Source organism: Stegodyphus dumicola, chromosome 7 (assembly GCF_044657685.1).
Source record: "Stegodyphus dumicola isolate Sdum_Otavi_A_Nest chromosome 7, ASM4465768v1".
Classification (NCBI taxonomy): Eukaryota; Metazoa; Arthropoda; class Arachnida; order Araneae; family Eresidae; genus Stegodyphus; species Stegodyphus dumicola.
The window spans coordinates 199,213,328-199,229,532 of NC_140774.1; the positions used below are offsets into that span (position 1 = coordinate 199,213,328).

A 16,205-nucleotide genomic window follows, 5' to 3' on the forward strand; every position below is an offset into this window, starting at 1 on the left:
TCTATCAATAATACAATCCAATCCAATCTGTGATTTGTAAGTTCTAAAATTTTTTAAATCCCCCCTTAGATAAAGATGAGACAACTCATTTACAAATTTCACAATCAGTTTGATTATTCATTTCTTAAATTATGTATACAGTACAAAGTCCAAAATCCTGACGTCCGTTATCCGGAATGATATAAAATCCGGATCTCAAAACCACCGACATTTTTTCTCGTAAGCATTACGCGCGCGCATTTAATTTCCCTCTCTGCGCATAATAAAACATCTGGAGAGCTCCGATTCTTAATTTCACTTCGACACTAAATAAAATACCTTGTTATTGAAGAAACAGTCATTTTAGCATAAATTTATGCGATCAGTAATTTGGCTCCGTTGCTGCGTATCTGCTTGGCACAGATCTCAAACTGAAACATTCCACATAGATACATCATTGATCTGATACCAACCTGGCGAATCATTATTTATTATACCTTCCTTTCATCACCATATGTTTATCAAAACATGATAACTTGAGTAATGACTCATGTAGCGATGCCTAAACAATTTTTCTATGTTAGTAATTGAATAATAAATTTATGTTGACATTACGCTTGGTGATGATTGCAGATTTAAGTTAAATGTGCTAAAAAATGTTGACGAGGAAAAATTTACCAAAAATTTCTTTCCTAAAAATTGATTTTGTTGACGATACTCATAGACCCAAAGATTACATTTAGGGCTATTTGAATAAAGAATAACTGATTTGTTATTCACATAAACTCAGAACCAGTGCATATGGTCGCACCAAGTCGCAGAATTTAAGACCCACAAAGACTGCATCAGGCGGTAAGGTATCTAGCACCGACCCTCAATGGCTTATGTATATATTTATTCAGAACTCTGATAAGCCTTAAGCATGTGCAAGAAATAGACATAAATAACTAATACAATTTAGGCTCAATTGTCTTATCGCCCGATAGAAGCAAGATAAAATTTAATGGAACAGCTTGTCGTTAGTCAAGCTCAGAATGCATAGCGAAATATGTATAGTGAAGGGTAGCTAAATTTGATGATGATAGGCGATAATTCTAAACGTTTTCGGATATCGCAAAACAAAGGTGAAATTTTCCAATTAACAGATTTTGTAAAGAAATGTGAAGAAGCGGTAATAAATAAAGATGATATAAAAGAAGTTTTTTATCGTGATAACAATGCCTCTCGATCATCAATCAATTAATGAATGGTGAAATCGGTAGTATGGTTCTAGATCCAGAAAATACCGCTACCGATAGTGAAGAAAGTGACAGAGAAGTAAATGAAAGGAGAAAATTTCGATTGACATGTTAGTCAGAATTCTCCAAACAGCAGTTACCGGACTTCAACAATGTAACTGAACAAGAGATTATGTCTGTCTACAGAATTAAAGAGATAGCACAAAAAACAAAGCAACTTAAACAATTTACATTGAAAAAAATGTTTAAATGTAAACAAATAAAAAAATGTATTAATGTAAACAAGTAAATATAAAGCCTTTTTTTTTTGTAAATTTCGGTCATAAATACTTCATTATTTCGTAAATCACGATTTAATATTTTTAATTTTGAATTTCTTCATGCCATCTTACTAGATTTAAACTGATGATTTAATATCCGGAAAAATCCCAAATTCGGAATCGCCAAAGTCCGAAAAAGTTCGGACTTTGTACTGTATAATTTGTATTAGATACATGTTATCCTTTTATACTTAAAAAAAAAAAAAATGTTGTATATTTGATGAAATCATTAGCCTGGAAAAGAGAAAAATTACTGACATATATACTAAATAAATAAATAAAAGTGCTCCTTGGAAATTTATATTGATTTTTTTTGTGGAATTTTAATAAAGAATGAGGTCTTGGAATTTTGTAGGCACAGTGAAATAGTCGTTTCAGTTATGAACACATATTCACATCTCAGCTTGTAAAATTCTGATTCTGTTTTGGGGATGTGTAGTGATGTCTGAGTATGGATAGAAGTATTACATGGTGTAATGCCCTGTATCTTTTACTGAGTGATTTACTTGGATGGTTTTGGAAATATCTACTGCTTCTGCCTGAAACACCACTTTGTTATTGCTTAGTCACTGTTTCCATAGGTGTAAGGTTTCTTTTCCATGCTGAAGAACTAGTACACTGCCAACTTTGGCTTTCATATATGAACCATCCAAGTATGTAGTCGGAGTAGTATTGCTGTGGATGTTACGATGGTGTAGATGTATTTTTACACCTGCCCTTTAAAAGTGCCAGGTGAACATGTACTGTTGCTGCAGGCTACATGATGTTAGATAATGCATATCTAACATCATAATAATACATGGTGTTAGATAATTGTTTAGATAATGCCACTCATTGAAGAAGCTTGTGGGAGTGCAAAGATGAAATACTAATTGGATTACTGCTTCTTGCCCAACATGAATATATGCAGTGGTGTTAGATCTGCCAGGACATTAACTGATGCAGTTGCTGTTATGCAAAATGTCTTTGGGAGTTTTAGCATAAATAGGCTCTGGATGCTGAGAAGATGTTTAAGCATTTGTTGAGCCCAGACATCAGTATATGTAACCATCCTTTCTATGACAATTGAGTTAAAATGACAAGTCTTCTGAATGTGCAAACCTAGTCACCAATTGTTTCCTTGAAACTGGTCGGAGGTTTTGCGCAAAGTGGCTAGTACATTGCTTAAGTTCCTTAGTGTGGGGAATTCAAGTTAATCATTGATCCTGTGTAAGGCCTAGTTATTTTAATTCTTTCATGGTTTTAATCCTGCTATTGTTGGTGGTGATTCCTAGATTAATAATGTTCTTGACTTCCTTTTTTTTTTTTTTTTTTTTTTTTTTTTTTTTTTGAATTATAAGGACCTTAGATTTGTCTTCTGAGATGGTTAATTTCAAGGCACTGCAGAGATCATAGAACTGCTGTGAGGTTTTTGAGTTCCATATATCTTCAACTCGTTTCTAGATTTTCCTTCGATTATGAAGGTCATATTCATATAAAATTGGACTAGCACATGATCCTCTGGGCATCATCATGTCTGTATTCATTGTATGATGCCATTGTTATGCATGATGATCTGCTTGCAGTTCCAAGAGGTAACTGTTAAAGCTTGATGTATATTTGCTAGGCATCTTGCTTGTTCCAGTGCATATTTAATAGCTGGCGACCCCATGATATCAAAGGCACTCTTAAGATTGAGGCTGAGGTTGTCTCTGTGATGCCATTGTGCCTGTGCTCTGGTATAGTTATTCACAGTCGTGAGTGTATTTGTGGTAGATTTCCTTATTGAATTCAGAGCCTGTGTGACACATTGCATGTAGCACAATGACTTCTGGCAAACTCAATCTAGATAACAGCTTGATCAAGTTTCTCCCTTTTTTTTCTTGTAATTTCCTTCAATGTTTTTTCACATAGAATTGCTGTGTTAATGAGAATAAACATCTAAGTATATGGCAGATTAAAAGAAAGTTTTTTTATTCCAGCATGGTCTTGTGGTGACTTATAACATTTCTGTCTAATTGTAAGGTGGCTTTTGTGCCGGCGTTTATTGATGATTCTAGCTTTGTCCCATTCATTTATCAAATTTAGATGTTTCAAAGAGCATTTAACCAAAGCTGTACTATTTTCTCTGCTGTGTTAGTAGAGAGCTTATAAATATCTTTCTTATGCTTTGTTATTTGTATAATTTTTTTTTAATGTCTAATTGATATACTGAGTTGCTCTATTTGTAATGGATCAGCTGAATTTATCAGTTTTTAACGATTTCTAGATAGATGCAGTTACTGTGTTATGTGCACTGACAAATGTTTATCCTGTTAAAGGTAATCCTTACCAACAGTTGTCCCCACATATGAAGCAGTACAGAATAAAGTGCAACCTATTGTTATAGCTGTAACAATAATTGATAGATAGAGCACAAATTAGCTTGTATTTCCGAGCATATGTGCGTCAAGTTTTATAAGACATATAACATGAAATTGATGATAGAATGCTTCAAACTTCCTGGATGCATTATGTTTCCCCGTGTTTGCAATTTCACACATCACACCTAATTGTTTTATTCATATACATAATGACTCTGTTTCTGACAATTACCGTGAAATTTTAAAGAGTATATTTATACTCATTTAAAATTTCATGGTAATTGTCATTGAGAAGTTTAATAGCATTATTTGTCAGTATGACTTATTTTTTGATAATTCAAAATTAGTAATAATAATAAATTATAATTTTTCTAAGATGTAATATATAATTTTAAACTTTTGTATTTTGTGTGCTTAAATTGCAATAAATAATAGACTTTGCAGCTTAATAAATAATAGGAACAGCGGCAGAGTATGTTGTGTAACATGTTCGTTCAAGATTATTGAAATCCATACAGCCCCCTTTCTGAATTTTATGAGCGTGTCTTAGACCAGTGCCTGGACATTTTGTACAAGGCTAAAGTGTTCATATTTATCATGAATGTGGTATAATAATGGTTCTTCTACATGATATCATGAATTGGGTATAATAATGGTTCTTCTACATGATATCATGAATTTGATATAATAATGGTTCTTCTACATGATAGAGATTTTGCCCATCACCTTTAAACACAATACGGTGGAACTTCGAAATATGAGTTAAATTCGTTCCAGCATTGAGCTCGTATAGCGAATTTCTCGTATCTAGAAACAAACTTCCCCATTGAAAATAATGGAAATCCATTCCACACCCCCAAAAATATCAACACAAAAATAAATTTTTCTAATAAATAACACTGGTAAAAATATAACCATAATTTACCTTTATAAAATAGCTTCAGACACTGACCTTTTCACTGCTTCTTGTTAATCCACACCACAACAGCTTCTCAACATCTTCCAGAGTTTTGGACAGTGCTTGGAAGTAACGGTACCTCCTTTGGCTACATAAAGTTTCTTAATTTCTTTTTCTGCTTCTTCAGAATAGTGCAGAACGTCGATGTCGAAAGGCCAGAAGTCTTTGTCACCCTTATGCTTATCTATGATTTCTTTTTTAATTTCAGTGGCCTTTCTTTGCAGCACTACCTGAGGCTCAGTCTTCTTGGGAGGAATCGTGAAATAATTATTTTCACGTTATATGTAATGAACAATTGACTCACGAGTGCACAAACACATAGATCAAAGAACACTGAGTGATCCGACGAGGGTTTTTCCCGAGTCGAGCCGAATAGGCAAATGGTGCCAGCATACCAACAACCTGACTCATTTGTTCGTTACTCGAGTCAGTGCCCATATTTAGAGACTAATTTTTCGCTCATACTTTTCTCGTATATAGAGGTGCTCGTATCTCAAGGTTTCACTGTATACATTTTCAGTTAGTTCACTGAAAATTTGTGCTACTTAAGTATAAATCCGTGATAACTAGCTGAAAGAAATTTTTAATAACACATTTTTAAAAGTTATGTTTGTATAATGTATAATTTTTAGATTCTTGATACTTCAGATTGCTTCTTATAAAAAATATGTGGTGAAATTTAAAAAATAATATATGTCTGGGCATTATAAAATATATTTCCAAAGAGAACTTTTTGGTACGCTTTATTTTTCAATAATACATACAATAATTTATATGCACGTATTCAACTATAAGCATTTTCCATTTTACGAAGGAAAAACTATATTAAACAAATTGTATGAATTAATAAAAGAAAAATGATTCATAAATAATCTTTTAAAGATTAAGATGAAATTCTTTTAAATAATCTGAGAAATATTTTATTTTACAGTTTCAAGAGACTTCAAAAATGACCCAGTGACAACAACTAGTCAAAAGCCTATTATTGTTACTGTTTCAGGCATGCCAGGAATGACGGCTGGGAAACAAGTAATTACATGTTTTTAAATTCCTGTAGTTTTACTTAAAAATCAGGCTAAATTCTTAATTGTATGTTTTGATTGAATACCTTTCTCGTCTATATATTACTAATTTCTTGTTGTTAAAAATTTACTTTATACATTCCAAATCTCTTTATATTCTGGTTAATGCAATCTTTGACTTTTATTAAACATTTACTTAATTTGTGTTAGAGAAAGCAGCTGTGTGAGTACTGGGATGTGAAACTTGTAGTTTAAAAAGTAAGACTATGAGGCAGAGCGAGCCCTGTAATTAAAAATTAATCATAATGATGGAACAGTAAGTTATCAACACACAAAATGATAGGAACAACGAGCTGCACTCATGGAAATCACCAGATTGAAAACTTTGTTTAGTTTTCATAATACAGCATGTCTGGTGTTATGGTACCACTCTGTAAAATTTCTTTTATAATTGTTTTTGGAAGTTAAAGTTTCTGTAGAGGAGTAAATTTTACTAAAGTGTTGTTACACACTTTTACAGATATGCTTGCATGAATTAGAAACTCAGTGTATTTTTATATTTAAAAATTTATAATTTTCTGTTCTTTTAAAAAATATAAAAAGCAAAGTTAAATTTTTGTTTTTGTTGATTTTTTCGCTTCTTTCTTTATAATATATTTGCAAACAAAGTCATTATTTTCATTATGTATTTAGACTTATATTTGTTTTGTATCATAGTTAAATTTGTTTGGATTGTGCTAATCTTTTATGTTTTAATTTTTTGTTTTATTTGTTTGTGTAGCTTACATCAGCAACGAATGTTCTCACTGCACCATTACTCTCAGCTCCTGTTCATATGATAGCTCAACATTTCACTACCGAAAAAATACCTTCATCAGGAATTATGACATTACCTACTTTATCCAGAACAGCTACTAATGTCAATCCAATTTTATCTGCCAAACCACGACAAACACCTCACATTTCTCCATTGATACCTACAAGCATTATAGCTTCGAAAGGTCAGCTTGTCATTGCCAGTGCCAATAGTCCTTTAATTGGCTCTTCAACAGCATCTGTCATAACAACTATGTCTGGAATTTCATTGAACAGTAGTATAGTCACTGTTACACCTGTAATCATGACCTCAACAGCTCCTCTAGTCTCTCTACCTGCAAATTCAGCTATGACTCTAAATCCGGTGTCTCAAACACAGGTTTTGTCAACAATGATTCAGCCGAATGTAAAACCACCTTTATCTGCTAACAACAAAACGATAATCCCTGCAACATATGTGAAATCTGTGAATATTGCTGCTAATCCTCCTTCATTTCCTGTGGCCGTACAGCCTGCAGCTATTGCTCCTGCTGCTATAGCCATCACCCCTGCTCCTCCGAAAGAACCCGATGTTGATCCAAAATGTGATCCTAAGAATCCAGATTTTGATCCTATACAAGCAATGGAGTGGAAAGATGGTATCGCAACATTACCTGGTAGTAACATGAAGGTAAATAATTGCATGCATGTGCTTTTTGTATGTTTCATGGATACTTTTTTAATGTTTTCTTATTATAAATTATTCTGCATTATGCTGACAGAGTGATATATACTTGTGTGTAATAATTTTAAAAACCAAAATTAAGGGTGTGTTTTTTAATAAATTGCTTTTGTATATAACCTATAAAATTCTCTGAAGATGTAAAATTACATTGTCAAAGTACTGCAAATTCTTAATACCATGTATCAGATTTGTGTATTGTGTTCTCATGATGCACTTCTCCAACTAAAGTAAAAGTAGACCATCAGTAATCTAACATTATTGTTAGCTATCTGGTGCCGAATAAGTGATTTTGTGTTTGGTGTTTGTTAAAATATGCTTAATTTAACAGCTAAGTACTTCCATTTTACCCTAAAAATGTCTTTTAAACCTGCATGTTTTAGCACCGGGGGGGGGCAGAATCTGAAAGGTTCCAGATTTTAAATTACGTTCAAAGGGCCCTTTTTTTTTTTTTTAAACGTTTTGTGTGTTACCTTTATTTATTAAATATCATGTTTTTTGCACTTAAACCGTAAAATTCCGTTCAACATCAATATTGCACAATAATTTTAAAATGAGCATATCTTTAGAATTTCCGATACAGAGACTCGCATGCTGGAGATAAAAGTATTTTTTTCTTTCATACGATGTTGCCATTGACCGCTTTGAAATCATTGAGCTGGTTAATCAAAAATTCATTGAAGTGTTACAAAATATGAAATTGATAATAAAACAAATTTCAAATTCAAATAGTGCTTCCACATGTCCATATTCTATAGAAGATTACTTTATTTAAATTTTTATGGCTGTAGGTAACCTTTTATCACAGTGCAAGAAACATATACATTCATGCAGATTCTTCATTATTTAATTTCTTTAAATATAATACAGGGCAATAATATTTGGTGACAACAATTTGAAAAGTGAAACAATGCTTATCGTGAATCGACGCAAAATGCCTAAACGAAATCAATAGTTCTCCTTGGCAAATTGCCCCTTTGGACTAAAAAGAAACTAAATGAAAATCAATCTGAAAATTTAATTAGTAATTTAAATATAGGTTATAAATAATTCTGTTGGATTAATGCAAACAAGTACATTATTTTCACTTCTAAACTGATGAACAATCAAGTCTTGCATGTCCTAAGAGAAATATTTTCTATACTTTATCCCAACTGATGTTTCCTAAACATCATAAGTGTTTTTGATGACAAAAGATCTCTAGACATTTTGGTAACCCCTTTGTACTGCTGCATTGATTATTCTTTCGAACATTCCATAAATGTTGTTGAACTCTTGGCCATGTTGTCTATAATTACCTTCACTAACGTTTTTGCAGTTTTGTTTCCAGCCATTTTCAGAAAAAAACTTGTTTGTTTTGGAGGTAATGCTGCTGTCAATACTTTATCCAAGTAATAACCTTACAGCATAAGTTTTTCATTTTGTACGACACATGCAACAGCAACAGTTTAAGTTTTATGACCATTTATTTTATCCTATCTTTGTAAAGCATGTAATTCTTGTTAACTGAATTCGGCTTTTTGGAGTTACTGTTGTTTATTTTCACGTTTATTACTTAATTTATTCTTTTCTTGGTAAAACAAAATTGTCACGAAGAAAATGTAAACCAGAATAACCAATCGGTATCTTTTTTTTTTTTTTTCCCACGCTACTTCCTTATTTTTGTCAATTGTTCCTCTCATTTGACTCATTCCACTGGATGTGCAACCACTCATTCCACTGGATGTGCAACCATCTGTGCAGTTTGTCAGTCAGTATAATTATGTGTAATAGGTTCATCTTTAATCTTCAGATCTTAGGCCCTTATAACACCTTCATTTTGGTATATCCTAAACCACTTTATCAGGATTTATTTCTGTACTCTCTACTTCCTGTATTGTTTTCTGAGTATGTATGTGATATTTTAGACGTTTGCAGTCGTGGTGCTTTGGTAGAATTTTGCAGAGAGCCAACTAAAGATGAAAACAATCCACTTTTTTTTAGTCATGGCCGAGGAAAACTGTTGCATAGATCTGACTGACTGCAACTGGTTTGATGTTTAAAACGTCATTTTTATTTTGAACGGGAACAATCATTCAGAAATATCATTTGTCTTAAACTTGTACAGCACTAGGGATGCTAAATGCACCCCACAATTTCAGTATATGCAGCTTACCTTTCTAGATAATAGGAAAAGAAGTTTAATGAAGAGTTGTGACTTTCTGAGGCAGAGCAATCACCCGAGAGAGTGATGTGCAAGAATTTCGGTAGTATTTTTAACCTTGGATGGTCTTTTATTTTAGTTAAAAATGATTAACTGGAAGGGGTAGTTTAGTTAAAACTTGTTACTGTTCCATGATTATGCCTTAATATGGAATTGATGGGAGACATATCGGACTTCTTAAACTAATTTTAGTAATGCATTTAAACTTCACCAGCCTTATGCTAAGTTATCTTGATTGAATCTTCTTCTGCACACTTTATTTCTTTTGCTACCTGTAGATTCAACTTACTTTAAATTATCATGTCATCGCTGTATTCTTCTATTTGTTTCTTTTCATCATTTTCAAACCATTTAGTAAGTCCATTTCCTGAAAGCCTGATTAATGGGTTCTTTAACGGAAGGTTTTCAACTGTTTTCAGTAACTTATAGTGGTTGGTCAAAGCAAAAGATATGTAAACACGAAGCTTTAAACAAAAGACTAATGGAAATGCTGAAAAGACACAAAGTAACTGTTGAGCATCTTTTTCGAATATTTCCAAATGAAATGCTAGTTAGTAGCACCATCTTATGACATAAATATCGCCGAAATGGGTGCTGGATTGTCAGGTATATTGAACTATTGGATTCCTGGCTACTAATCTTTTACTACATTTTAATGTATCGGATTTAAAATATAAGTGATCTTTCATAGCTACTGCTTACATAAAGACACCATGACATATGAAAATTAATACTCTAATTTTGTGCTTTTAAGTATTAAATTCTTTCTTTTATAATAAAAGGCTTACAAAAATTTACGACTGTAAGCTTTTACTAGTTATATCAAATGTTAACTAAAAGCATGAAATTAATAAGAATTAATTAACTTACTTTTCATCTTATTCTGTTCTCTTAATGTTAAACAAAGTGCAATCTTAGACTGATGTTACTTTTATTGGGAAATGTACATATTTGATAGAGGCCATTGGATTGGGATTGTCATTTTTTCCCTCTCCTTCGTTTTGTACTATCATTATAAAACTGAGGTTGAATTTTGCATAATTTTGAATTTAATTTTGTGTGCTTTCCTTCCATGCATTATTCTCCATTAAAGTACTGCATATTATAAACAGGAATTCTAGGGACTTTTATATGATTTAAATGCCTTACAAAAATAATTTTTTATGAATGTGATCAGCATCTTTGGGGATTCTTCCGAGATCTCATTTGTACTGTCAAATTGTTGCAGTTTTGGAGAAGAAAACATTATTTGTTGCTAAACTTAACTAGTTTAGGACTGTCATTATTTTACTGGAATGGGGATACCTTGTTGGTCATCTTATGTGACTAATTGTTGTTTCATTTTATAGCCATACTCATAAACTCGCATTTCATCGTCACCAACAATTCTAGAAAGATATTCTAGAAATGAAAATTTCCATATAATGAATAACTTAGTATCCCTGACCTGAGCTTGTCAAGAGATATTCTTCATGTTCATTTCATGTAATAAAATTTGACTTGTCTTCTATGTTAATCAGTCTGAGAGGTCATGAATCTTCCATCTTCACCTCTCCACCACTCGTGATTGTTCATGATGATCCTGCATGATTTTTTTCCCCCTTAATGTTCATTTGTATAGTGCTTGCTGTCAAGGATGATCAGCATAATAATCAAAAGAGTAAGCATTTTTTTAAAATGATAGGATATTTATGGATCAGTGCTTATTATATTATTTTGTTTTTTCTACTTCTGTCTGTCTTTGCCTAATTTTAAACAAATTTGGCTAAAATCTTTGGTATTAGTTTTTCTGAACATTGTAAACATTGAAGGGGAGCATTAAACATTTTCTTAACATTAAACATTGTTACATTGAAACATTTTGAACATTGTAGGGGAATTTTTTAAATACAATAAAATGGAGGGTTTTTTTTTTTTTTTTTCAAAACAGATCATTGTGTTGCTAATTTTTTAATTAAAACAATTTAAGATGAAGGTCAAATCTAGTGTTTTCTCCTGAGTTATAAGAATAATTGTGAAGTACTTGAGTAAAAGGTAGTATGAAATATTTTCAGTTTAGAATGTTGTCTTTAATTATATTAAAAAAATATTATATAATACTGTTGCTTGTGGGAAGGTAAGAAAGCAAATATGTGTGTTGTTCTGTGCATAATTTTTAATAGTAACAAATTTAAGTAGTTTTTTAGTTTTTAAGAGAATTTGCTATAAATATTTGCATCGAGTTAAAATTTGAAGTGTGTATAAAGTATATCTTGATTTTGCTTTCTGGAATTTTTTAAATATAAGAATATAAATTGGCATATTGTGTATCTTTGTTGTAAAGTAAAAATGAAAAAGCTATCAGTGTTCACTTTAAGTTCAAAGTAAATGTTATGAGAGTTTCTATTTGATTTCTAAAACCTTTATTAAACATGGATCCCATTAAAATTTCTACTACAGAATTTTTCTGATGAATTAAATGATGAATTCTATGTAAATTAGCTATATTATTTCAGTTTTATGTATTTATATTTCATTCATTATAGTTTAAATTAAATGAATTTGGGACATTAGAAATGATCACTGAAGACTTGTGTAATGTTCCACCTGTTGTCAAATCAGTTAAGGATGAGGGTACAATTACATCAGAGGATAGTTCTTCAGAAAGTCGACAAAAAACCTCAAGAAGCAAAGAAATGTATCAAGATGGTTAGTAATTTATTTCATATAAATTTTATGAAAGTGGAATTTTTAAGTATTTTGATTGTAGATATTTTTCTTCTTTTAATGAAACACTGATACATTTCTACAAATTCTGTAATTTATATAGCATTATTATATATCATTTTAATGATTTTGAATTTTTTGGCAGGTGTGCAAATGATGAAATTTGTATTTATTAACTGATAAATATTTTTGCAATTATAATGTTATAAAATGTCATTAATCAAGGATATGTGTAATTAAAAGCGATGATAATGTATGCTCTTGCCATTTTATTTTATTTATGTAGTTTATTTAATTTTTAAAAAGATGACTAAAGATGACTGTTTTGAAATTATAAGCTTTTGAAAAATGTGTACTTGCTATCTGAACTATAGCATTTGAAATTATTATCTTATTTATCAAAGTTTTTCTGTCTTGAGGAGTTTGAAAACTGTAGATGACAAGATATTTTCTAGAGTCAGGATTTTTTGAAGCAGGAGATGTAAAAAATGTTCAGTGCCGTTGCCGTGACTCAAACCTAGACCTCTTGAATATGCGCCGAGTGTGCTACCATTACACCAAGAAAGCATACAGAAAGGAGGTTAGCGAAAATGCCTAATATACTGCCTCTTTTATAGGGCGCTTGGGGTTAGCGGACCCAATCGCCAAATCCTGGTGGTGAAGAATCATCACCCACCATCCTTTGTTAGTTTGGGCACCACTGTAAGAGTCATTAGGTTATTTTGATGCTGGAAATGTGAAAAATGAGCAGTGCCCTTGCCGGGAGTCAAAATGGGTCTTGGAGGAAAAATGGGCAGTGCACTAATTATCTGGAGGATCATCTTGGAGGAAAAATGGGCAGTGCCACCACAGAAATTAGTTAAAGAAAAAAAAAAAAAAGAGGTGAAAAATGTGCAATGCCTTTGCCAGGACTCAAACCTGGATCTCTCGAATGTGCACCGAGTGTGCTACAGTTACACCACAGAAGCATGTCGAAAGGAGGGAGAAATACTTTTTAATTTTTTTAAGTCTTATTTACTTCTTTAATAATGCTTTGATCCATAGGTTGAAGGATAGAGAATACAGGCAATATCCTGCAAAAGAAATATTTATAAGCTATGTATCACTGCGCTCTGAATAAATCAAGTGAAGCATGAAAAAAAAATTAAATGTTTGATATAAACAAAGAGGGAATGGGAGTGTAGTAGTAAATTATAACATACTTTTTATCCTTTCCATGGAACCCTTTGTAAGCTGAAATAACTGAGTAAAATAAGGGGAGGGGAAGAAGGACCTCGGAGATAGAGTTATAAAATAACACTAAAAATAAGGGTGATAAATTTAGAATTCACTCTCATTTCTACTTTATTTTCATCTTTGAAAACTGGGAAGGCAGCTAGTACTATATGAGATGTAATGGTACTGATGTTAAACTAAGCCACTAGATATTGAGGTAGTAGGAGATACAGGAGATTGTAGGCTGGTTGTAATATAGAATTCCCACAGTTCAGAGACTAAACTAATAGCCTGTGCAGATGGCTTCCTTTTGGTATTTGCAGAAAGAAAAGAAGAAAAGCAGAGGCATGCATAGACTGATTTTGTTCACATTGGGTGAAAGAACATTGAAGCACAACATTAAATTGCTACATATTTTACATTATATTCATATTTAGACGGTGCAGAGTAAAACAAACATCGAGTAACAGAGCTTCTTAGGTAAAATATAATTTACAAGATCCACCACCTATTAGTTTAAAAATAACAGTACACAGCATTGCATTATAGTGCTTAATAAATAATAATTTAAGTGTTAAATTAAATTTCAGGTAATGTTTCAAAATACTTATACTTATTATAATGTAATTTGTTAGAATTTTATTTAAATTAGTGTAGTTAATTTTTTTAAAAACATCTTTAAATGAAATGTTTGAAAAATAGTTGATGTGTAAACACAAGTAAATAGAAAGCATTGATAAAATACTAATTTGGAAGTGGAAAATGTAAAAATATTTAAAATGCAAATTAAATTTTTAATTTTGTTAAAAGATTTTCCACCATATATCATAGTAGTAGTAGTTCAAGTTACCGGTGATCAGATTTAAAGTTAAGTTTAAATATGTGTATTATATAATAGCCATATCATTAAGTGCAACATTATGTGATATATACTAAAATTTTTGTAAACTACTTATTTAAAATATTTTTGTTTTTTTAAAACTCATTTTTAAGTGTTGGATCAAAAAAATTTTCTTTAAATGTTAAAAATTTCTTGATTTTGTGATATATGTGGCAGATTCATAGTTTCAGATTTGTTTAAAAGTTACAGTATCTTTTGTGTAGTATTATGTTAGGCAACTATTGCATTTAATTTGATAATTATTCCTTTTTAGAGAATTCTGCAGAAAAAGTGACCCAGAATGGTCCCAAAGATCCTGATATGTCGGAAGAGTTATGCAGGTGTGAGAACTGTAATTGCTTTGGTCTTAAAGTAGAATTTTGCAAATCAGGCCGGTTTTGCAGTCAGTCTTGTGTATCATCTTATGCTAATAGGTAAATTATTTTTTTTTTTATTTCTGGGTGTTATTTGGAAATTTGCCAAATATTTTGCAAAACATATTGAGTTATTTTTTTCTTTATTTATTGTTAAATTTGAAAATACTTCTTCATTACATTGTGAGTAATAAGAATAATTAAATTTTAAGCTGCTTATTTTTTATAAAGTGTTCATGATTCACCAAAGCATTTTTAATGTTAAAAAAAGGAAATATATAATAACTGATGAGAGAGCACTTATTAAAATTAGTGCATATTCATATAATTTTAGTATAATAGGCAAACATATCTAACTGCATGAGAAGTTTGTCTTGAAAAGATAGTTATACTGTGCCAAGCATTGAAATTGCAACACCAAAAATGAAAGGTAATTGGAATCTATTTGAAGGGCAATCATGCATTAGGTCCTTTTTCTTTAGGAGAAATTCTGCTTTCTCAATAATACTGGTTGGTAGGAAAAGATCAAAAAGGAAGACAAACGTTGCATTGTAAAGCTTAAAAATTAGATAAAACAGCAACCTTATTTTGATGTGGGTTTTAAAGAAAACTCTCCGTTTCAAAAGTGATCAGAAGCAGATCTTTCTTTGTATCGTCCTTAAAATCTACCATAAATGTAGCTGTTTTGCCAAATTTTACGTGTACAGATATTTTCAATATTTATTCCGTGAAGAATATGATTGTCATACGAGAAAACATACTATATAATTACACACCTTAGCATTTATCAAGTCATCATTAAAGGAATGTTTTGCCACACTGCAGGCATATAAAGCATTATGATTGGTATTTGACTTTTTCTTTTGCAATAGCTGACCATTGAAGCCCAGATGTGTTCAAGAGAGGCTGGTGTTGAGAAGTCCATGTAGCCATAAAGTAGTATGAGCAGCATTGTTATGATGAAAAATGGTTCCCGCGTACCTTGTACCTCGTACCACTAGTTTCATGAGAAATTCAGCATGATTTTGAACTGTGATTGTCCCAAGAAAGATAGAGGGGTTTGCCTACCATATATTATACTGCTTCAGGCATAGATCTAGGATGATGTTCTGTCATGAAAGCTTGTTATTGGTGGCCACATGGTCTCCAACCATCTTTGCTATGAGACAGAAGTGAGACTCATTTTTGAAGATGATAGTTCTCCATTCTAGCCTCCATTACTACATGGATGTATACCATAGCATTACCTATGGGAACCATTGAAAGTTCTATGGGACAGCTTTCAGTGGTCATCTAACTGAGAGCCTAGTATCGTGCAAGTGCATTCTGATAGTTTGTTTAGACCAAGGGGGTCAACCTTTTTATACCTACCGCCCACTTTGTAGGTAGTAAAATTTCTTACTGTCCACTGGTTTCGCAGTAACTTAATTT

The 16,205-nt window shown here is 31.7% G+C and overlaps 1 protein-coding gene across 6 annotated transcripts in view; it reads left to right on the forward strand.

Annotated features, from left to right (window-relative positions):
* Positions 1 to 16,205, forward strand: part of l(3)mbt (lethal (3) malignant brain tumor) — an 89,036-nt gene that overhangs the window by 30,191 nt on the left and 42,640 nt on the right. For all 6 annotated transcript variants that reach the window (XM_085821221.1, XM_035365314.2, XM_085821222.1 and 3 more), the window contains 4 exons: positions 5,769 to 5,866; positions 6,641 to 7,345; positions 12,125 to 12,287; positions 14,675 to 14,834. In XM_085821221.1, the coding sequence (XP_085677347.1) occupies positions 5,769 to 5,866; positions 6,641 to 7,345; positions 12,125 to 12,287; positions 14,675 to 14,834 (1,126 nt within the window). The remainder of the gene's footprint in view (positions 1 to 5,768; positions 5,867 to 6,640; positions 7,346 to 12,124; positions 12,288 to 14,674; positions 14,835 to 16,205) is intronic.